The 22517-nt window shown below is 43.4% G+C and overlaps 1 protein-coding gene across 1 annotated transcript; it reads left to right on the top strand.

The window, feature by feature from the left end:
• The first annotated feature begins 1171 nt into the window (after positions 1-1171).
• LIX1L (limb and CNS expressed 1 like) lies at positions 1172-21914 on the top strand. The gene is made up of 6 exons (XM_047084926.1): positions 1172-1540; positions 11179-11342; positions 14056-14196; positions 18293-18388; positions 18934-19011; positions 19345-21914. Exons 1-6 carry the CDS (start codon positions 1249-1251, stop codon positions 19585-19587), a joined length of 1014 nt encoding a protein of 337 aa, XP_046940882.1. The 5' UTR covers positions 1172-1248; the 3' UTR covers positions 19588-21914.
• The last annotated feature ends 603 nt before the right edge of the window (positions 21915-22517 follow it).

The raw sequence follows: 22517 nt of genomic DNA on the forward strand, positions 1-22517 counted from the left end.
CATCCCAGTAGATTAACTGCCCCTCTTTCAAGCTTCTTATTTTGTGACTATTCCCAGTTATTCCTTGGGGGTCTAATTTTCATCTCACTGGTGCATTTCATCCATTTTTTTTTCTACTTCTGACTTTCATTTCCCCATCCTGAGCCACTGCAGGGGGGTGGATGGAGATAAGTATAGCTTCACCTAGGTAAAAATGGCATGATGGTCTACTGACAAAGGATGTGTAGTGTGTGTGTGTGTGTGTGTGTGTGTGTGTGTGTGTGTGTGTGTAAGAGTAATCAGAGGAACCCAGCCTGACAGGTCATGAACAAGGGTAATTGTCTTAATCTGTCCCCTTAGACTTCTCGGTTTTCTGATTTCTGCATATCTTCCAGTTCTTCCTCGCTCTAATGGAAGGTTAAGGGAGCGGCCCATTCCACTCTTCCTTACTGTTTCTCCCAACTTAGAATAGGTGAAGTCAGAAAATTACCTAACAATGTGTGGTATAACTAAAAGATCAAAGTATTGGGAATCAGAAGACCGATGTTTGAATCCCTCTTTGCCATCTCCTAGCTTTAATTTTGGGCAATGTATCTAACCTTTCTGAGTGTCCGTTGCCTTATCTGTAAAATAATAAACTCTAGTTAGTCATTGTGATTAAGTAAGACACTGCACTTAAAGTACATTGCATGGTGTCTGACGTAGAGTAAGTGTATGCTCATTAAATGTCCTTCCTTGTTTTAGCTCCCCAACCCGTTGCATGTGATCTTGGAAAGGTAGAAGTGGGGAGTAACTCCTGAGTCTTGTTTCCTCATCTACATCTATGAAATGAAATCGTTGGACAAATGATCCCTAAGAATCCTCTCACTCTGTCTACATACAATTCTCCTCAGCCTGGCATCCGGGCCTTCCCCGCACCCAAGCCTCGCCCCCGGGGTCTGATTTGCTTTCCAGGACTCCCCACAGGACTCCCAACGAAGCGCCCAGGATAAGCTTCTCCCTTAAAAAGAGTATCGCTTTGTCTCTTTGCAATTGGTTGCTCAGAACCTCCGCCCTCCTCCCTAATTTGCCTATGGCGGAGTGGAGCCCTCCAGCTCCCGCCCAGTCTCTGCTGATTCGTAGAGGACCTGGCTCGTCCCCGCCCCCGCTTGACTGACGGCGAGGCTGCGGCACCGCCTCAGTCCCTGGGCTCTCGCTGGCGGGGGGTGGCTGGGACCTTCAGCTCGCCAGGCTGGCAGGGTCGGGGCCGCTGCTCCACCGGCGGACGGGATGGAGACGATGCGAGCACAGCGGCTGCAGCCCGGAGTGGGCACCAGCGGGAGGGGCACTCTGCGAGCGCTTCGGCCCGGAGTGACTGGGGCCGCGGCTGCCACCGCCACACCCCCGGCAGGCCCCCCGCCCGCACCGCCGCCCCCCGCGCCGCCCCCGCCGCCCCTGCTCCTGTCCGGGACCCCGGGGCTGCCGCTGCCCCCGGGCTCCGCCGGCAGCCCCGCGGTGCTGCGGGAGGCCGTGGAGGCCGTGGTGAGGAGCTTCGCCAAGCACACGCAGGGCTATGGCCGAGGTGAGTCTGCGGCTCTGGCCTCCTGCGGGACACCCTCTGTAGAGGAGCCTTGCTCCCATAGTCCTCTGGATCGCTTTTCCTGGCGCAGAGCCCTCACATGCATTTCCTTTTGGGGAGTTTCCTTCTGGGCTACACACACACACACACACACACACACTCTCTCTCTCTCTCTCTCTCTCTCTCTCTCTCTCTCTCTCTCTCACTTATACACACCTCTCCCCGCCTCCTCTTTATTGAGGTACTACTATATTCTCCAGGAACCCCTTTTTACAAATAACAACCCTCTTTTCTTCCCAACCTTTTCTCCTTCAGAAATGGAATTCTTCCTGTAGCTTAATACCTTAACATCTTTTTGCCTTTGAGGACCCGTCCCCATTGTGTAGGATCCTATCTTTTATCTCAGATCCAAGGCATTTCTCACCCTCTCAACCTTTCTTCTGTGATCTCAGCAATTCCTGCCCCCCCCTATTAATTTATCCCACCTACTTAATCTTTCTTTTTAAAGATTTTTATTTTTTAAGTCATCTCTATACCCAGCATGGAGCTGGAACTCACAACCCCCAGATCAAGAGTCACATGCTCCAATGACTGAACCAGCCAGGTGCCCCTCCATCTATCTCCTTAACCTTGACTTTTGAATTCTTTTCTTACTTACCCCTCACCCTGAAATTTCCAGTGCAGCTTCAGAATTGCTGGGGGAATTAGGTAGTGCCTTCACAAGTCACTTAAAATTGTGCTTTTAAATCTGGAACCATACCATTGAGCCCATACCAGCGTCCTGTGACTTAGTACCTCACTTTGGTGTCTTTTTAAGTATGGAGCCTCACAACTCTGGCCTCTCTGTCTGTCTGGCTCTGTTTTCCTGGCCCTTTCCCAGAAACTGAGGATAAATCCCAGGCTTTGGCTCTCTCAATGTTAAATTCTGTGGAAATGAGCCAGGCAGAAACCCTATTTCCATTAGAAATCTTCATCTTACAGATGCCTAATTTCTAGGGTTTCTGAGAAAGGGACTGTGAGGATTTTCTTTGTTGTTTTTGTTTAATCAGTGCAGAATTTCCTGAGTTTGAGCTCCAGATTTATAGTGTAACAAGTAACACAATATAGTGAAGGGTGTGGGATACAGAATTTAGGTCTGGAGTTTCTGAGACATCACTTTTTTCTGCTTGGTTAAATCCTGCCTCAGCTGAAAGTGACTATATCTCTAACCTTCTAGTTGAACAATAATGCAAAGAAAGGTTGCAGGGCTTTCTTTGTAGACTGTAATGCATTTTTTCCACTTCCCTATGAAAGTGTAGTGAAAAGAGCTTACGCGGGTTTCAGAGGCAGACAAGTGTGGGTTAAATCCCAAACTAAATCTCTGTTACTTGCCAGTTATGTTTGGGGGGAAGTGACTTAACCTCACCAAGCTGCAGTTTCCTCAAGGGTTATTAGGGGGTTAAATGAGATATTGCACCTGACACATGATGGGTACCTTAAAATGATGAGTATTACCTCAAATTTATTGGTTCATATATCCTTGAAAGAACATGTCTCATTTTCTCCCATTCTTAGATTCTGTCAGTGTAGATCCAAAGATTCCTATGAAATCAGATTTTTAGATCCATTTTGCTCTATGTGCCTAGTGATACGTTTACCATCAGTTTCCTTTGGTTCTTCAACATTTTGAACTCCTACCCTGGGGCTGGCACTCTGCTAGGTGCTGGGAATATAAATGCATGTGCTTCTGAAATTCATCATGATGGGATATAGTTGTTTGTCTAGTTTAATTCCGAGATTTAACAGGGCCTTGTGATGGAACTGCCATCAGCTATTGTCCTGCTGCTGCTTCCAGTCTATTTGAGACCAAGGGAAGGTCTTTGCCTCTGGGCATAGGGGCAATCACCCTAAAATGAACCCTTCCTCTTGGAAACCTACAGGCATTTATTAGAATTGTAGAGGAGTGTGCCCTCTTTCTTGTTGGTGTTACCTGGAAAGCCTCTGGTTTGGCATCTAAACTGAGAGTACTGTAAAAACTTTTTCATTTCCTTAGACAGGATGAAGAAGCAAGGGGATTTTACTGACAAAGAGCAATCAGTCAGGCTTCAGACTCCTTCTTCCAACCTCCCTACCTCCCACCACACTCCTCATTATTCCCGAGTTTCTCATTTCCAGTCTGGGTGTCCAGCCAGTACTTTGGGAGAGTTTGGCAGATAATTCAGCTTCAGGCAAGCCAACTCTCTGCCGATTTGGCTCAGAAGTCCTTCACCACATGGAATCACTTATTCTGCTTCGATTAATAGGCAAAAAAAAAAAAAAAAATAGGGTATGTACCCACATACCCTTGTGACTGATGGCCCGGTATTTTGGGTTGGCCCTATTCCCCTGAATATAATTCACCTTGATCTTTGCCCAGGCCATTATCTGATCCAGGAATGCTTTACTGTATCATCTTCAATTCATATCCTTCACCTTCTTCTTGACTGCTCCCAGATCACCTTTTCTAGTCACAGTCTTTAGATTTACCAGCATGCGTGTGGGACCTCAGCATTTGTTTTAAAAACACAAAAACCAAAACAAAACTCTTCTGTTATTTCACCCATCTGTCCTATACCTCTCCCCCCGCCTCCACCCTCAATCTCCACCCAAGATACACACATAACTCAGTATGCTGTAGGATTTTAATCAGCTTGTGGTGCACAGGGTTTGGAATCAGAGAACCTGGCCCTGTCAAACAGTGGCTGTGTGATCTTGGATAAATTGCTTAATCTCTCTAGGCCTCATCTGTTCCATTCATTGGACAAATATTTATTGACCACCAGATGCTGTGGTGAACAGCACAGATACTGAGTCCCTATCTTCATGGAGCTCACAGTCCACTTCACAGAGTATGTGTGAAGGTTAATGGTACAATAAGGCAGGATAGTGCACCAGAAAGAGGGTTAGCTGTGAGGCAAACATTGGTTCTAAATCCTGGTTCTGCCACTGTGGCCTGTTCCTTAACGTGTTCACTTTTTTTTTTTTTTAATGTTTTTCTTTTATCAAAGTTTATTTATTTTGAGAGAGAGCACAAGCGGGGGAGGGGCAGAGAGAGAGAGAGAGAGAGAGAGAGAATCCCAAGCAGGCTTCCCACTGTCAGTGCAGAGCTGGAAGGATGCGGGACACAAACCCACTAACTGAGAGAGCAGATCGTGACCTGAGCCAAAATCAAGCGTCAGACGTTCAACAGACTGAGCCACCCAGGCGCTCCTCAAGATCTGATTTTTTAAATAAACTCTACACCCAATGTGGGGCTCAAACTAACAACCCCAAGATCAAGAATTGCTTGCCCTTCTGACTGAGCCAGCCAGGTGCCCCAGCTTGTTCACTGTTTGAAAAATGGGTATTATAACACTTACCTTGATAGTTTTGTGCGTATTAAATGAGGTAATGAGCATAAACCACACAGCACGCAGTTAGGATTCAATGGTGGTTGCTATTATTATGCATTTGGAAACCCTTTGAAAACTGCAGATGATGGGTATTGGTAGCATTACCATTGCCTTTGCCCCTTTTTATGCATGGCATGTACTCCCCTTCTGATGTGGACAGCTGGCAGTCTCTAAAACTGGCATGATTGACTGAATGACGAAGTCACTTTCCTTGCTCTGTAACTTCTGGATTGCCCTCTTCAAACCTGTATCTTTGAAATTGTTGTTCTTCCTTGATATCACAGTATGGTTACGTGATTGGATGTTCTGTCCAGCTACTTACTCCACTACGTTGAACGAATGAATCTTGTGTGGTATTTTCTGTTTGGTCGTCATTCCTTTTCCTCAGAACCACAGCTTCTTCGCTGATAAGTGACTATGGAGTTAAAAGCCTGGATATTTCCAATTTGGGGGATGTTGGATTAGACCTGTGTTGATTTCCTGTAGCTGTTCTAACAAATTATTTCACATCTGGGGGATTAACACAACAGGAATGTATTCTCTCACAGTTCTGGAGGTGAGAAGTCCAAAATCGGTGTCAGTGGACCAAAATCAAGGTGTCAGCAGGTCTGTGCTCCCCTACCCCCACCAAAGGCTCTAGGGAAGAAACTGTGACCTTGCCTCTTCCAGCTTCCGGGGGCTGCCAGCATCCTTGGCTTGTGACAGCATCACTCTGATGTCTGCCTCTGTGTTCACACTGCCCTCTCTTCTTCTGTGCTTCATCAGTTCTCCTTCCCGAAGGACCCTTGTCATTGCATTTAGGGTCCACCCAGATAATCTGGGTTAATCATCCCATCTCAAGATCCTTAATCACATCTATAAAGTTTTTGCCACCTGAGGTGACATTCACAGGTTCTAAGGATCACAGCACGGACATCTTAGCAGGGGGCATTTTTCAGCCTACCATAGCCCTCTCCTAAAGTCACTGTCATCTTGCAATCCCTTCCTTCCAAGGAGTTTATGCACTATCAGCTATTCAGGGGCATGTTCTACAAGTTGAAAATAGGAAGCATCAGATGGGATATTGTTAACCAGCTTCCCTATCTTCAAAATAATGTGAATTAAGCTGGGCCAGCCTATTCTCGCCATCCTGTATGATCAGGGAGAATCTTCTCATTCATCTCTCAATTGTACTAGCTATTTAAAAAATGTTTATTTATTTTTGAGAGAGAGAGAGAGAGAGACAGAGAGAGAGAGAGAGAATGTGTCCATGCACATGCAGGAGGGGCAAAAAGAGAGGGAGACAGATGATCCAAAGTGGGCTTGGCACCGACAGCAGAGAGCCGGATGTGGGCTCAAACTCACTAACCTTGAGATCATGACTGAGCCGAAGTTGATCGCTTAACCAAATGAGCCACCCAGGCACCCCTGCATTAGCTATTTATTCGTGCTCTCTCACCACAACATTGTATTTATTTTTATGATATAAATTTTTTTAATGTAATTTCATGTGTTGTTTTAATGGTTTCACTCTGGTTTAATGATTTCACTGTATGACAGTTGTACAATCTGTACCTCTCATCCCATTTCAACATTAATATTTTATCTCCTAAGGACCAAAACCAAAATTATTCTTTTTGTTATTGTTCAACATCATGGTACAAACACTTAAATATACCTCACTATTGGGGTGCCTGGGTGGCTCAGTCGGTTGAGCGTCCGACTTCAGCTCAGGTCATGATCTCATGGGTTTGTGAGTTCGAGCCCCATGTCACGCTCTGTGCTGACAGCTCAGAGCCTGGAGCCTGCTTCGGATTCTGTATCTCCCTCTCTCTGCCCCTCCCCCACTCATGCTCGCTCGCTCTCTCTCTCTCTCTCTCTGTCTCAAAAAATGAATAAATATTAAAAAAAATTTTTTTTAATGTACCTATCTTGGTCTTTCTTGTCTCTTTTAGTCCAGCATCCTCCAGTGACTCCTAAAAAGCAATTGTAGGTGTCAGATGTGTACGTCTTGGTCATTGCTAACCCTCGCACATCACAGTTCTTTAAGCATCCTCATGTAAACCATTAGATGCATGGTTCCTCACTGGAAATCTGATAAAACCTATGGGTGCCCTCTCCCCCACCACATACTCTACACACACACAGGTGACTTCATTGTGGGTTTTAGGGGGCTTGTGAATTCCCATGAGCCTAAACCATGGACCGGGTCTTGGACCAAATTGGCATCAGGATGTCTTACACATTCAGTCTCTAGCTCTGTCACAGCTGTGTGACCTCCAGCAGGTCATTTCCCCTTCTGTGGCCTGAATTGGACTAGATGATCTCTGAAGTCCCTGTCAGCTCTAAAAATCAAAGAGCCTGTGAGGTGTTTCAAATGCAGATCACAGTTCATTGCTTTTCTCCCGACCATTTAATTCTGCCCAATTTCCCATTTCATCCATTTCTGACATAAGACTCCCTATCTCCTTTGGCTTTGAATAATCGTTAAAAACTAGTCCTGCACTGTGTACCAAGAGAGATTTAACTGGATATCAGAATGGACATATGCTTTTTCATAGGATCTTCCCATTTATAATGGTTTCCTCCCCTTTCTCTTTATTTAAATATTCTCCCTGTTGTTTGCATGTCAGGAGAGCTGTCACCCAACGCATTGTGCTAAATTGTCTCAAAGAGGGAACTGGGGCTGAAAAGATCTCAATGGAAAGAACAAAGATGGCTAAGCTTTCTGGGCAGCAGTGACCTCTGAAGAGCCCCTGCCAAAACTAAGGGTGGGAAAGACAGAGTTTCCTTTTAATGCTGCCTTTTAATGGAAGAATGAACATTCTAAAAAGTCAGTTAAATATAGGGTGTTAGGAAAGAGCTTGCGCGGCTTTCAAGCTCTGGCTGGTGCAGGGAGTGCTTGCTTCAGTTGCAGAGCAGGGAAATACCAGTTATTACTGGCCACTAGGTTTGGGACACCTCGCTGGCTGGGGATTTGTATTATTCACCTTTGCATCCCTAATGCTTAGAATAGAGAGCTATGTACATATTAAGTGCTCACACTTTCTGCCTAATGTGTGTGTGGCAGCCATGAAAATGTGCTATTCATATCTCCTGCTGCAGGGGCATAACTGACTGGCAGCCTTAAGCTGCTGTCCCCTCTGTGTCCATCACCCCATGTGCACCGAGGCCACACATCCTGCAGGCTGCCCTCAGTCAGCGACCGAGCCCAGCAGGGGCACTAACTCAGGCACATGTTGGTACAATGTGGGATTTCTCTGGCTTGGGGACTTCCCACTGGCCTGGCCAAACCTTTCTTGGAAATGCACTGCCAGCTGCGACTCTCATATCCAGACCTTCTTTCCCACCCCCCTTCCATAGGTGTCAGACCTTCAATCTGGGTCTGAAGCCTCTCCCTTCTCCTACTTCCTTTCCAATAAATCTCTTGCATGTTTATCCCATCTTGGTGTCTTCTCCTTGGCAGACCTAAACTAACACAATATAAAAGAATGAATGAGTTGTTGTAACTGAGAGTAGAGAGTGGTCATGTTGGAAGATATTGAAGAAGGCATTTGATCATTTATTATTATGAGGCTTTTGTTAAAGCCACTTGAAATGTCTGGAACCCTGAAGTCAAAGTGATTCTTTCCAAAGGAAAACTGATCTCATCCTTCCTTCTGTCTTAAGCCCTTCAGTGGCTTCCCACTGCTGTTAAGATAAAGCCGTTACTCTAGTGTGGCCTGCAAGGTCCACTTTGGTCTGGTTCCTGCTTCCTTTTGCAATCTTATCTTGCACGAACCTTTCCCTTGCTCTCACTTTTTGAGCCACACTGGTCCCTTTATTTGCTGTCTTCTCTGCTGCTACAGACCCTTTGTGTGTGTTATTCCTTCTGTTCAGAACTCTTTCTCTTACCTTTTTGCCTAGTGAATTCATACTCATATCTGCACTTAAATATCACCTTGGCTGGGTAGCTTTCTTTGGCCTTCTCCATGAGGTCAGAAGTCCCTATGACCTTTCCCATCTACCAGACTCCTTTATAGCACTGATCACAGTTGCGATTTTTCATTTGCTTGAGATATCTGGTTAATCTCTTTCTCTCCCTCTTTTTTTTTTTTAACGTTTATTTATTATTGAGACACAGAGAGAGACAGAGCATGAGCATGGGAGGGGCAGAGAGAGGAGGAGACACGGAATACGAAGCAGGCTCCAGGCCTCTGAGCTGTCAGCACAGAACCCGACACGGGGCTTGAACTCACAAACCACGAGATCATGACCTGAGCCGAAGTCAGACACTTAACTGACTGAGCCACCCAGGCACCCCTCTCCCTCTTTGTTTTATTATTATTTTTAATGGACGGGGTTTTTAATTTTTTTTAAGTTTACTTATTTATTTTAAGAGAGAGAGCATGCGCATGTGCAAGCGAGCACACAAGCAGGGGAGGTAGGGAGGGGCAGAGAGAGGATCCCAGTCAGGCTCCACACTGTCAGGAGCCTGATGTGGGGCTGGATCCCATGAATCATGAGACCGTGACCTGAGCCGAAATCAAGAGTTGGATGCTTAACTGACTGAGCGACCCAGGCACCCCTCTCACTTCTTCTTTAGGTTGTAAACTGCATAAGGAAGAGGAACAGGTATGGTTTTGTTCACTGTTGTAGCCTAGCATCCAGCACATAGTCTAACACAGAGTAGGTACTCCATACATATTTGTGCAATGATTTTGCCCAATTATGGGGGGATGAGGGGAACTATCCTGGAACACAGTCTTGAGTCTGGGGTTTGATTTTACCCTAATACATTAGCTGGCTACTGTTTGCTAGAAGTGGCAGAAGTCAAGAGACTTCTGGGTCAGAGACAAAGGACTTTATTGCTCATAATACAACAGGTAGCATAAGCATCAGATTTGTTTGCATCAGTTCCCCTTGCCTCCCAAGTCTGACGTGAAGGGCTCAGGTGGATGCTTGCACAGGCCATAGGTCACATTACAGAAGAAGAATGCTGAGCTGCGGGAACCTGCCATGTCATTGTAGGCAGTAAGCAGGCTTGTTCTTTGTCCCAGAGGGAGACGTTACCTCATCCCTTGGGTTTCTTGCTGCAAACACAATCCTGAGAAATGGACCAAGTAAAGAGCAGCCAAGTCCTTGAAATCTTGGCATACCCAGCAAGCTGGAAAGGACCACAAGAGACCTGTGAAGGAGAGTCTCCCAATATACAGTTCCTCCAAAAACCACTTAAACCTAGGGAAATCCTCAGAAGAGAAATTCATGCTCAAACACACACACACACACGTGTGTGTGTGTGTGTGTGTGTGTGTGTGTGTATATATATATAACATATAAAATTCCAAGATGGGGGGCGCCTGGGTGGCGCAGTCGGTTAAGCGTCCGACTTCAGCCAGGTCACGATCTCGCGGTCCGTGAGTTCGAGCCCCGCGTCAGGCTCTGGGCTGATGGCTCGGAGCCTGGAGCCTGTTTCCGATTCTGTGTCTCCCTCTCTCTCTGCCCCTCCCCCGTTCATGCTCTGTCTCTCTCTGTCCCAAAAATAAATAAACGTTGGAAAAAAAAAAAAAATTCCAAGATGGAAAAGGAATCTGGGTATGGGTTTGCTCACCAGAAGCACAGGTTTGAGAATGGCTAGAAGGACCACATTTCCTTGAGTGGCAGTATCACATGAGGTTTAGGAACATTGACTCTGGAACCAAGACAGCATGGGTTTGAATTCTTGCTCTGCTACTTTCTCGCTATTATACCCTTGGGCAAGTCATTTAACTTCTCTATGTCTCATTTCACTCATCTGTAAAATGGGGATAATAAAAGTACCTGCCTCATAAGGTTTTTGTGATTAAATAGGTAAAGCACTTAAGGCAGTGCATGACACACAGGAAGCGTTCAGTGAACGCACTTCTCGTGCTGGTGTTTATTACTCTAGGCCACCTGACCAATTGTGGAATGATTACTTGCACTTCATCAGGTGGGGATAATGGTCTGCTGACCTGGAAACTCTGCCTCCAATATTTAAGTTATTCTGCTTTGGTGTTAGGACTAACCAAAATGTGAATTAGAGAGGTGGTGTAGGAGGCCAGGCATCCTCTGGTCTTCCTGTGCAAATGCCTTAATCAGAGTCTAGGTTTATAAGTTTAAATGCTTTTAAGCGGTAAGGAGCTAGGGCAGGTCAGACCCTTCATGTCAGTATAGGATACAGATACTGTATGGAAGCACAGAACTACTTTCGAGGTGTTCTCATTGCTGAACTTAACTGCTTCTCTTTTGCAGTGAATGTGGTGGAGGCACTTCAGGAATTCTGGCAGATGAAGCAGTCCCGTGGGGCAGACTTGAAGAACGGGGCTCTGGTGGTTTATGAAATGGTTCCCTCCAACAGCCCTCCTTATGTCTGCTACGTCACTCTGCCCGGGGGAAGTTGCTTTGGGAGCTTCCAGGTAAGAGTTCCAAGGTGGCAGTAGCAAGGAGAAATGCTTAGGTGCTAGCGGTGGTTTTCTCCATCACTTTGGCCATTAAATCTCTGTCAGAAATCACATATTTGAGGACCTGAAACCAATTCTGGGCAGATCAGTCTGGTCAGCATCTGAGGCTCATTTAACCACAAAAGAACCTCAGTGGCTTTTCTTTCAGCCTATGAAAACTCACACCCACTTTGAATTTGAGCAGTTATGAATACGCCCTTAGTATATCCAGACTACCAGCACCTGCCCCATGTTCTAATCTGTCCAACTTCCTGCCATCTCTTTTTGAGAACACAGAGTAATATTCCTTATCCCCAGTACTTTTTCATAGGCAAATTACTCAAGAAAGCAATGTTTGTGTTCTTTAAGAGGCCAAAGTGGAGGGATTATGTATGGTGGAAATAGTATTCATCTAAGAATTAGAAGATCCAAATTCTCATCCCCCCTGCCCGCCACCCCCCCCTTCCCGCCGCCAGCAGGGCAAGTCAGGTAAATTCTCTGGGCCTCAGTTTCCCCATCTATAAGATGAAGGAAATAGGTTAGATTATTTCTAAAGTCTTTCTAGTGCTAGCATTCTACAATTATATGAAAGAGCTGTGATATATGATGATGGAGACTGGTTGTTATTATAGGGTAAGAAGAAATTTGACTAGTGTGAATGTTATCATCAAAGATGGATTTTTTACATCGACCATAGGAAGGTAGCCTTCTGAGATGTCAATATAGAGTCTGAATAGGAATTTAGAGAATAGACATTTTGTTCTGTTCATAACCCTTAGACAAAGCTATAACCCCTGCTATGTGCCACCTTGAACTTCCCTTATCATGTTACTTATCATGACATATCATAATTATTTCACCTAGTGGATTATGCTCCATGGAGGTAGAGATTATGTCTGTCTTCTTTCTCAGTTTTAGATCTTTACCACCCACTCAGCACACAGCAAAGAGTAGACATTTAATAAATCTGTGGCATGAAACAGGGCCATTGCAGTTCAGTTCCTGCCTCAAACAGAAAAGTCCTGAAGAGGCTTCATTTCAAATAAGGTGACTAATTTTTTTCCCCTCAGAACCCCAACAATTTCAGAGAAATAAATATATGCTCAGGACGACTAATGTTTCTTCTTTCTCTCCTAGAGAATAAGATCTCCCCTTCCTTCTCTCACCTCATCTTATTGTTGAATAAAGATTTGATAATTTTATGGTGATGCCCATAATTGGATCATTACAGTCATTTGATTTCTGTTATTTCCCCCCAAAGAACAGTACTATCTATCTTGGCCTGTTTTAGCTTGTGTCTTCTATACCCACTTTGGCAGGTGAAATTTCTCCTGGTGGTTTTCTTCATGGATGGATGATCTTTCAGGAACAATACCATACTATAGAATGAGCAGCAGCCTAGTGAACAGAGAAGTAGGAATGGAGAAATTGCAGAAGACAACTTAGGGTTAATGTACCAAGCTCCATATTCTGTCTCAGAGACACCTGTCAGCTAAAGAAAATCGGGAGTTATTGATATTAAGGTGGTTAAGTAGTGAACATATCCTGGTCTACTTTTAAAAGCCATAACAGGGGCGCCTGGGTGGCGCAGTCGGTTAAGCCTCCGACTTCAGCCAGGTCACGATCTCACGGTCCGTGGGTTTGAGCCCCGCGTTGGGCTCTGGGCTGATGGCTCAGAGCCAGGAGCCTGTTTCCGATTCTGTGTCTCCCTCTCTCTCTGCCCCTCCCCCGTTCATGCTCTGTCTCTCTCTGTCCCAAAAATAAATAAAAAAAATAAATAAATAAAAAAAATAAAAAAAGCCATAACATTACTTTCTTCCTTTCCTCTGACCCTAATCATAAATGACAGGAGACACAGGCCTTTGAGGCAGCCAGTGATGATGAATTATATAAACAAATACTATGGGGATTTGAGGTTGAGTGATTTAAGACTTCTGAAAATCAGCCGTGGGCTATGATACCTATGTTGGAGACAATGTAAAAAACATGAATTAACTTTTAATATTTTCTTGCTTTGTTCAGGTCAGCTTTTCTTCTCCTTGCTACCCCTCTCCTCCTTGCTTCCCCTGGGGGGAAAAAGACTACATATTCCTTCTTCAGACCTTGGGCTCTGCTCAGGGATAGCTCATTGACTCACTGCGTTAGTGGGGGAACTGCCTGCTCACAGCCAAAAGTGAAGTCCAAGAATCCTGGATGGGCGCTTCTGGTAGAGACTAGAGGCCTCCTGTGCAGAAGCAACCTAGAGAAGACCTATTCTATGCCTAGCTTATCTAGAGGGATGAAAAGAAATCTTGCCTGTGCATGGAACAGGAGAGCAAGATACAAATTTCTAACAGGCTGGCCAGATTCTGGCTTTTGAGTAATTAATTCTGTTGACAGTTGAAACGGGCGTATTTTTTATATCCAGTGGTTATATGCTGACTTCAGCAGCCTTCCTCATTCTGCATTCAATTTGGTATGAGCTATAGCCGTCTCCAGTTCCTTAATGACTTCAGGATGTTGAATCAAAATTATGTTTCCAAATGCCTCAACCATTTTACAAAACAAACTTTGGAGGGTGTACTGCACAAACTGATTTTTCCAAAGACTACCCAAGTGTCTTCTATCCTAATGTTTCCCTCCCACTGTTCCTTCCTTTCTCTCTCAGACACACATATATACATATTTTCTCTCTCTCTGTCCTGCCTAGTTTTGCCCCACAAAAGCTGAGGCCCGGCGGAGTGCTGCAAAGATTGCACTGATGAATTCTGTGTTTAATGAACACCCTTCCCGAAGAATCACTGATGAGTTCATTGAGAAGAGTGTCTCTGAGGCCCTGGCATCTTTCAATGTAAGTTACAGGGAGTTCAAAGAAAAGAAAGTGGGGGATGGGAGAACTGGCTGGCTGGGAAGTCTTGTAAATCACTGGGAATCAGAGCGGGATTTCTTTTCTTTCCTGTATAGACAGGAATTTATTTTCTGTCGATCTTGCATATTACATGCTCCCTATGTCTCAATCACTGATTCTATGTGTATGTTTATGTTTTTGTTGGTATTTTGCCTCTTTCATTGTATCTCTTTGGTATCTAGAAACCTTTAATTCAAGATTTGTGGAATTTTAGAGATATTTCAAAATAAAACCTGAGCTTCAATTTTGCTTTTCCCAATTTTGGTTTAAGACCTTACTCCCTTCTTACTTCACTGTTCTTTTTTTTTTTTTTTTTAATTTTTATGACTTTTCTTATTGCCATTCATCTCCGTGACCTCTCCTATTAATAAAGAACACTTTATAATACAGTGTCTTAGTTTTTATTTTTTTCCTTTCCACGAATGGGGTGGGTAATTTTTTTACTCTCTTTCAAAAGTATGTTCCTTCAAATGATGATGATGATGATGATGATGATGATGATAATAACAGCTAATCCTGATTGAGTATTTACTTTGTGTCAGGGACTGTTCCAGGGGATTTATGTGTATTTTATGTCATTTGATCATCACCATAATGCTCTGAGATATAAGAACTATTAGTACCCCTGTTTTACAGATAAGGAGACTAAAAACATAGAAGTGAAATTTTGCCTGAAGGGATGTAGATAGAAAGTGGTAGAGCCAAGACTGGAACCCAAGTTGACTCAGAATTTTCTAGCTTAGGGGTGCATCCTGGAAATGAACACTGCCTTCTCTCTTCCTTCCCGCAAGTTCACTGATAGGGTGATAGGGTGAAAGTCTGACCAATTTTCTGTTTCTGTTCTCTTTGAAGTTAAGATGTAATTACATATACTAAACCACTTCAGTTATCTGTTTGTGTATTTATTAGTGTTGAACACTTTAGATAATAAGTTGGCTTCCCTCTGTTACCCATCTGATTTCCTCCCATTTCTCTTTGCCCTGGTCAGAAGTATCTACAAGGAATAAAAACAATTTTTTATATTGATCAAAGCCAATTAAATTAAGAAAGTACATTTATCACTCTTAAGTCACCTAATATATTATAAAGTGAAACACTGGTTTGGATTATAGAAAGCAATGCTTATAAGCATGGACTCTGAATTCATCATTTTGAAATTATGGTTCTACTAGCTATGTGGCTTTGAGCAAGTTACTTAATCGAAGTCTCAATTTCCTCATCTGTAACAATTATACCTGTAGGATTACTGGATAGAAGAGAATATATTTAAGCACTTAGCACGTGTTATCTGTTTTGATGCCTTTGGATGCAAGTAATAGAAAAATCTTACTTCAAACTGACTTAAGGGAATACACCAAGAAAGGAAATTTACTCTCTAACATGACAGGAAGTCCAGAAGTAGAGAAGATTTCAAGGCTGGTTGATTCCATGGATCAAGAATGTCATCATCTACTAGCCAAATTCTTTCCATCTCTCCATTCAGCCATCCTCTAGATACTGTCTTTGTCCTTGAGCTGGCTCCCTTCAGATGCAAGGGTGCAAGATGACTACAGAATTTCAGATATTAAATACAGATGTAACCATATTCAAAGACAGAAAGACACCATCTTTCTTTCTCTCTTTCTTTCTTAAGTAGGTAGGCTCCACACCCAATGTGGGGCTTGAACTCAAGACCCTGAGATTGAGTTGCATGCTCTACCAACTGAGCCAGTCAGGTGCCCTGAGACCTTCTTTTAGTACCTCTTTAGTAGTAAGGAATCTTCTCCCAGAAACGCGCCAGTAGACCTCCCTTCTACTTCCTAATGGCCAGAATTCCCACCTTAAAACCAATTACAAGCAAAATGGGTTAGGATTTACCCACTGAAATTAGAGGATAAAATCACTCTTCCCTGAGGGAGACACATGGGAGATGGTAGGTAGTAGAACAAGATTAAGGTTCTATAGTTAAGGAAGAAGGAAACAGATGTCGGCTAAGTCACCAGCAGTGTCTACCGCAAAGTGTTTAGGAAACAAATTGTTTTTATTCTCTGCCAATATTTCTATTTGCCTAACCCCTCAAAACTGAGAATTTAATAGATTGCTCATTAATTTCCCAGTGGAATCGCCATACTCCAAATCACATTGATTTCAGGGCACCTGGGTGGCTCAGTCAGTTGGGGGTCTGACTTTGGTTCAGGTCATGATCTCATGGCTTGTGAGTTCGAGCCCCGCCTCGGGCTCTGTGCTGACAGTTCAGAGCCTGGAGCCTGCTTCAGATTCTGTGTCTCCCTCTCTTTCTCTGCCCCTCCGCTGCTCATGCTCTGTCCAAGAGCAAGGCCTGGGATAGATGGGCTCCTCTGCCCGCAGCTTCTTCTGTATACCCCAGTTGGCTGTACAGAGATAATCATTACTTTCTATGTACTATATCATGGAAAACTCTGGAGGTACTGAATAAGGTACCATATTGAATGATTATAGGCAACCATGAAACAGGTTAATTGCTTCAGGGCCCTAAATGCTAATAGTGAAGGTTACCTTTTTCCTTCCTCTCTGTAGCTTTTCTTTTTTAAATCCAAATTTTGTGTTCTTTGCTTCACCATGAAGATTAACTACTGGTTGGCATGTTGCTTCTCATAAGCCACAAAATAATATGGGTTGATCTTGTGTGACTTCTTGTTGATTCTAGCAGAGTGAAAACAAATAAGCCAGCACATATGGTATACTTACTAAGCACATGGAATTATTATAATACATATACAGTACAGCCCCATGGAGAAGTGCCCCATAATAAACTGAATTTGGATATAACTTGATTGGCTCCTCACTTCTACCTAGTCCCCTTTCTCAAAGAGAGCAGAATCTTGGGAGGCGTGGAGCAGGGACGGTGGTGCAGAATGGGCTAGAAAGATCAGGCAACTTGTCAGGAAGTAGAAGGAGAAAGTTGGGTCCCTGTGTTCCCAGAAGTCTCCTGGTTTTATTTTCCTAGATCAGGCTGACAAAAAGGTCACCAAAAAAAAATAGCAGCTGCCCTTATTTTGGAAGTCCCAGCCAGCCCCAGGGTCTGGAATTATCCCCAGTAATACTAAACCACCATCAAGTACCACTAAACCAAAGCCAGTACCAGAATGGATTTGGATTGTGTAACTGGATACCAAGTCTAGTATAATAATATACCACATTTTATATAATTGGAGTTTTAAAACCACATTTATCCCTTTTTAAATAATTTCTTATTTAATTCTCAAAACAATCTTAGGAGATAGATCTGTGATTATTCCCATTTTACAGATGAGGAAACAGGAACAGAGAGGTTAAATGACTTCCCCAAGGCCTCAAGATTAGTAGGAGATCCAGTCTATACCGTATTGTTTGTTTGCACAGGCAATGAATCTTAGTTCTATCCCCACAGGGTCATGTAACCACTAGAACACACAAGCCAAATGTCTAAGAGGCCAAACTGCTACCCAGAATTTACTATGCTTTATGGCTCCTACTGTTTCCCTTGAAAATGCATTTGCCCAATTATCCTCTAGGCTAGTCCAATCCTGTGTGTTGGACTCACTCTGTTATTTTGGCTAAATCGGGGTTCTTCTCTATGTTTCAATGTTCCCTCTTTGTAAGATAGGGAAAATCAGATTAACCTCTGTCACTTGAGTTAATATGTGTGATGACTTTGGAGTCTTCTAGGTCTATGCTGACCAGCAGAATAGCCACCAGCCACATGTAGCTGTTAAACACCTGATATGTGGCTAGTATGAATCGAGATGTGCTGTAAATGTGGAAGAGACTTCAGATTTTGAAACCCTGGTATAAGAAAAAGAATGTAAAAATTTCATGAAAAATTTTTATGCTAAGTATAGCTAAATTATATTTTTAATATATTAGCTTAAATAAAACATGCTATTTACATTAATTTTACCTGTTTATTTTTACTTTAACGTGGCAACTAGAAAATGTTACATTAGATTGGGGGCTTGCGTTATATTTCTACAGGACAGTGCTGCTTGAGGTGATAATCCTGATTGAAAATCTATTTGTCTTTTCCTTTCCTCTGTTACAGGGCAACAGGGAGGAAGCTGACAACCCAAATACAGGGATTGGTGCCTTCCGATTCATGCTGGAATCCAACAAGGGCAAGTCAATGTTGGAGTTCCAGGTACTATGGCTCTCATAACATGGATCAACCTGCATTTATATTATATTATATTATATTATATTATATTATATTATATTAATTATATTTCCTTCTAATCCCTAACTCATTGATCATCAGTTGGAAGGGAAGGGAGAGAAGATTAGAATATTTTTCAATATATAAATACCTTCCTTCCCTGAAGGGCACATCAGAGTTGGTATAAGAGATGCTTATAGGGGCGCCTGGGTGGCGCAGTCGGTTAAGCGTCCGACTTCAGCCAGGTCACGATCTCGCGGTCTGTGAGTTCGAGCCCCGCGTCGGGCTCTGGGCTGATGGCTCAGAGCCTGGAGCCTGTTTCCGATTCTGTGTCTCCTTCTCTCTCTGCCCCTCCCCCGTTCATGCTCTGTCTCTCTCTGTCCCAAAAATAAACATTGAAAAAAAAAATTAAAAAAAAAAAAAAAAGAGATGCTTACGTAAATACATTCTGTAAAAGGTCCCCCATGTAATTGTGATGCAAACCCTCAATATAAATCACTGTTCTGGCACTTCATGTCTTCTTCCTCCAGGAACTAATGACAGTTTTTCAGCTGCTGCACTGGAATGGCAGCCTTAAGGCCATGAGGGAGAGACAGTGCTCTCGGCAGGTAAGAGACCCTGTCTGTGAGAGGAGTCTTGCAGGACTATTTCGAGGTGGCTGTTATGTTAGACATAAGCAGGCCTATAGTTACCAGGTTGTGAATCCTGAAAGCCTCAAAGTACCCTCTTCATTCCTAACATCTTTCCTATTTAGATCTTAACTGTAGCTCTTTTGCCTGCCTTGCTTCCCCCACGGGGAAGTTTCCCTTAAGAATCTCCTTAAAGGACTTACGTGCTGACTTCAGTTAGGACTCCAAGGCTAAGAGTTCCTCATCCCATTGGGTCCATTTGGTATGAACCTTGACTTTGTCAGTAACCTTCATTTTCCTTTCCCCTTGCAGGAAGTGTTGGCTCATTATTCACACCGGGCCCTGGATGATGATATTCGCCATCAAATGGCATTGGACTGGGTGAGCCGGGAGCAGAGTGTGCCAGGGGCACTGTCTAGAGAGCTGGCCTCTACTGAGCGGGAGCTGGACGAAGCTCGGCTGGCAGGCAAGGAGCTGCGCTTCCACAAGGAGAAGAAAGATATTCTCCTGCTGGCCGCTGGGCAGTTGGGCAATATGCATTCCTCCAACTGCTAGGCGTCCATGCACATACTCCCCATCCTCTCCAGGCTCTTTTTGATAATGTCTTTTCTAAGACTTAGTATGATTTCTGTACATACTTTCTCAATTTTATACTTTAAAATATAGATATATATATGTATATGTATAAATTCTACACTCAGATCCCAATTTGCTGAGAGATCCCTTTTCTTCTAGTTTTTGGATGTAGTTTCCTTTGAAACATCCTCATTCCACTTTGTAAAAAGAGCAGGCTGTCTTCAGAGCTTTGTTGGTGCTTATACTCCTAGCTCTGTGTAGTCATTTCAATAGCACAAAATGATTGACAAAGTGTTCTTATAATCTAACAGGGAGTTTGAATAAGGTCTGTGTGCCCCACCCTCACCCTCAACCTCATTCCTGCTTTCTCTTGGACTCCAAACAGGGTACGAGTATGAAGGCTTTGGCTTAAGTTTATCTTGAGTTGGGCCTACTTAGTACTGAGCTGTTCCTCCAGTGACTAGACATTTCCTTGCCTAGACTCCCCACCAACCGCTTCCCGCCACTCCCTTACTCCTCCTCTGCCTCCAAGCGGTACTTCATTTTGAGACTTCCTTTATTAATTTGGAAGGAAGTAGACAGCTGCTTGTTCAAATTATTCCTGAGAAACTTCCCAGGAAGAAGAGAGGAATTATAAACACAAAACTAGGTGTTTATCACCTAAGTTGCTTCTGGGGCATAGATACCATACCAGCTTCCCGGGTGTGTTCTTGCTCCAGAAGGGATCAGCATTGAAGCCTCTTCCAATATTCCCTCTTCACTCCTCTCTGCTCACCCAGCTTCACTGAGCCCTGTGTTTAAACCTTCCTGTCTGCAGAAATGGGTAGGAGGTAAACATATTTCCCAACTCTGTCTCTTCCCTTCATGTTGCTCTTTGGAAACATTATTTGTCCTCTTTGGTGAGGGCCGTGTTCCTCTCTCTCTCACAAAGTTGCTGCTGTTTGCTACCTTTGATGTCCATAGATTCACAGTTGTTTTCTCTCTTTTCTTTCCTCTTCTTCCACGTTGGTTATTAGAGCAGGAGTTGATCAAGAAAATTAGTTGCGACTGGCATTATGGCACTTCCTAACTGGAACCCTGGGGAGACTGCAGGAGGGAAAAGAGACTACATGATCAACTGTGTTTTTAAGACTCTCCGCCTCCCACCCCCAATCTCTCTCCTGGGTGAAATAGGGGAGAAATATCTGGAGTACAGCTAAAGCATTCCTCTTTGGGAGAATTTTTTATAGGTCTCTCAAAGATGTGTTTTCCCTTTGTTTCTATAAACTCCTTTATACTATATTATAGTTCGGTGCACTTTCTAAAATGTGCTTGGGACGTTTCCTGTTTCTGCAAAATTGGACTTTCCATTCTATGATTAAACACTTTGTTTTTAGAAATAGGTTAGGAAATAGGCCACAATTTGCTCTTTTGGATCAGACAGGGATAAGATGAAAATCAGCTTTTTTGCTTTTGAAATCATCTTGGTGATCAGTACATATGGGATCAGTGGTAAGGAATCTAGCAACTGTTTTAGTGCTTGAAAGGGACCTCCTGGAATTCTCCAAGTCCCATCTCTGTATACCACGAAGCACATGTAGGGTAGGAGTAGAGGCTCCTATGTTAAATAACAGGTATGTCTACCCAGTTTTTATTGATATTTATAATCCAGACATCATAAACCCTCATTTCCCCTATGCTCCTTTCTCTGAGAAGTGTGAAGGGGTGTGAGTTGTGGGAAGAACTTCTCCTTTGCACCTCCTGGATTATTTTTCTCAAGTAACAACCAGTTAAGATCCCAAAGCACTGGAGAAAAATTGTTCCCTGATCTGTCCACTTTCATTGTTAAAGATTTTGCTTATCTTTTTACTACTTTCTATGTATTTTATATGTATAATTTTATACAATTAAAAATAGATTTTTGTCTAGTGAGCCAGATTGACTCTTTCTTAAGACATATGTATCAGAGGAACTCTAAAACGACCCTTTCTTTTATAAACAGACTAAAAGATAATTTTGATTAGTATTTTTTGGGTGGCAGAAATAAGATTGTACTGTTGGGGGAAGGCATTCTGCTTCCCCTTCAGACATTTGAGGAACCTGGATTTTGTCACTGACCCTTTCTTTTCAAGCTCTACCCATTTCCACTAGCGAACTCACTCACCATGGTGACTTCAACTCTATCTTATACACCATTCTCAATCTCTTTCACCCTTTTGAGCTTTTACATCTATATTTCCATGACATCACCAACTGAATTTATCTTATTTTTAAAAATTTTTAAATGTTTATTTATTTTTGAAAGAGAGAGAGAGAGCAAGCAGGGGAGGGGCAGAGAGGGAGGGAGACACAGAATCCGAAGCAGGTTCCAGGCTCTGAGCTGTCAGCACAGAGCTGCATGTGGAGCTTGAACTCACAAGCAGTGAGATCATGACCTGAGCTGAAGTTGGTCGCTCAACCGACTGAGCCACCGAGGTGCCCCTCACCACCTGAATTTATGACACAAGCTCTCTGAAGTCACATATTCAAAATAAAAGCCATTTCATACATGCTCTTCTTTGACTCCCCAAATCTGTTATTAGGATTATTATCTACCCAGTTACTTAAATTAGAACCTTAGGTCCATTCCTTACCATGATCTAATCAGTCACTTGCTGTTGAGTTTACCTCCTATATAAACTTCCTAATCTGTCTTGTCCATATCCACTGCCTTAGTTCAGTCCTTTATCATCTCTGGGCTGGACCACTGTAATAGCTTCCTTACCAGCCTCTGCCTTCATTCTTAACATCCTCTCAACTACTGTCAGATTTCTTTCTAAAATACTTAGGAGTGCACCACTACCTTGCTTAAACCATCACTTAGCTATCCTTGTCCTTAACAGCATTCCCCGAAGTTTTATATGGGAACCCTTGGTATTACCTGAGATGAT

Source organism: Lynx rufus, unplaced genomic scaffold (genome assembly GCF_022079265.1).
Source record: "Lynx rufus isolate CCGP_SWC_20201006 ecotype Redwood Valley unplaced genomic scaffold, mLynRuf1.p SCAF_2, whole genome shotgun sequence".
NCBI classification, from domain to species: domain Eukaryota; kingdom Metazoa; phylum Chordata; class Mammalia; order Carnivora; family Felidae; genus Lynx; species Lynx rufus.

Bases quoted from the DNA above. Each gene is read 5' to 3' on its own strand.
- LIX1L (XM_047084926.1), top strand. From the start codon at position 1,249: ATGGAGACGATGCGAGCACAGCGGCTGCAGCCCGGAGTGGGCACCAGC. The intron at 14,197-18,292 runs GTAAGTTACAGG...CCTCTGTTACAG, and splicing joins AGGCCCTGGCATCTTTCAAT to GGCAACAGGGAGGAAGCTGA. The intron at 19,012-19,344 runs GTAAGAGACCCT...TTCCCCTTGCAG, and splicing joins AGAGACAGTGCTCTCGGCAG to GAAGTGTTGGCTCATTATTC.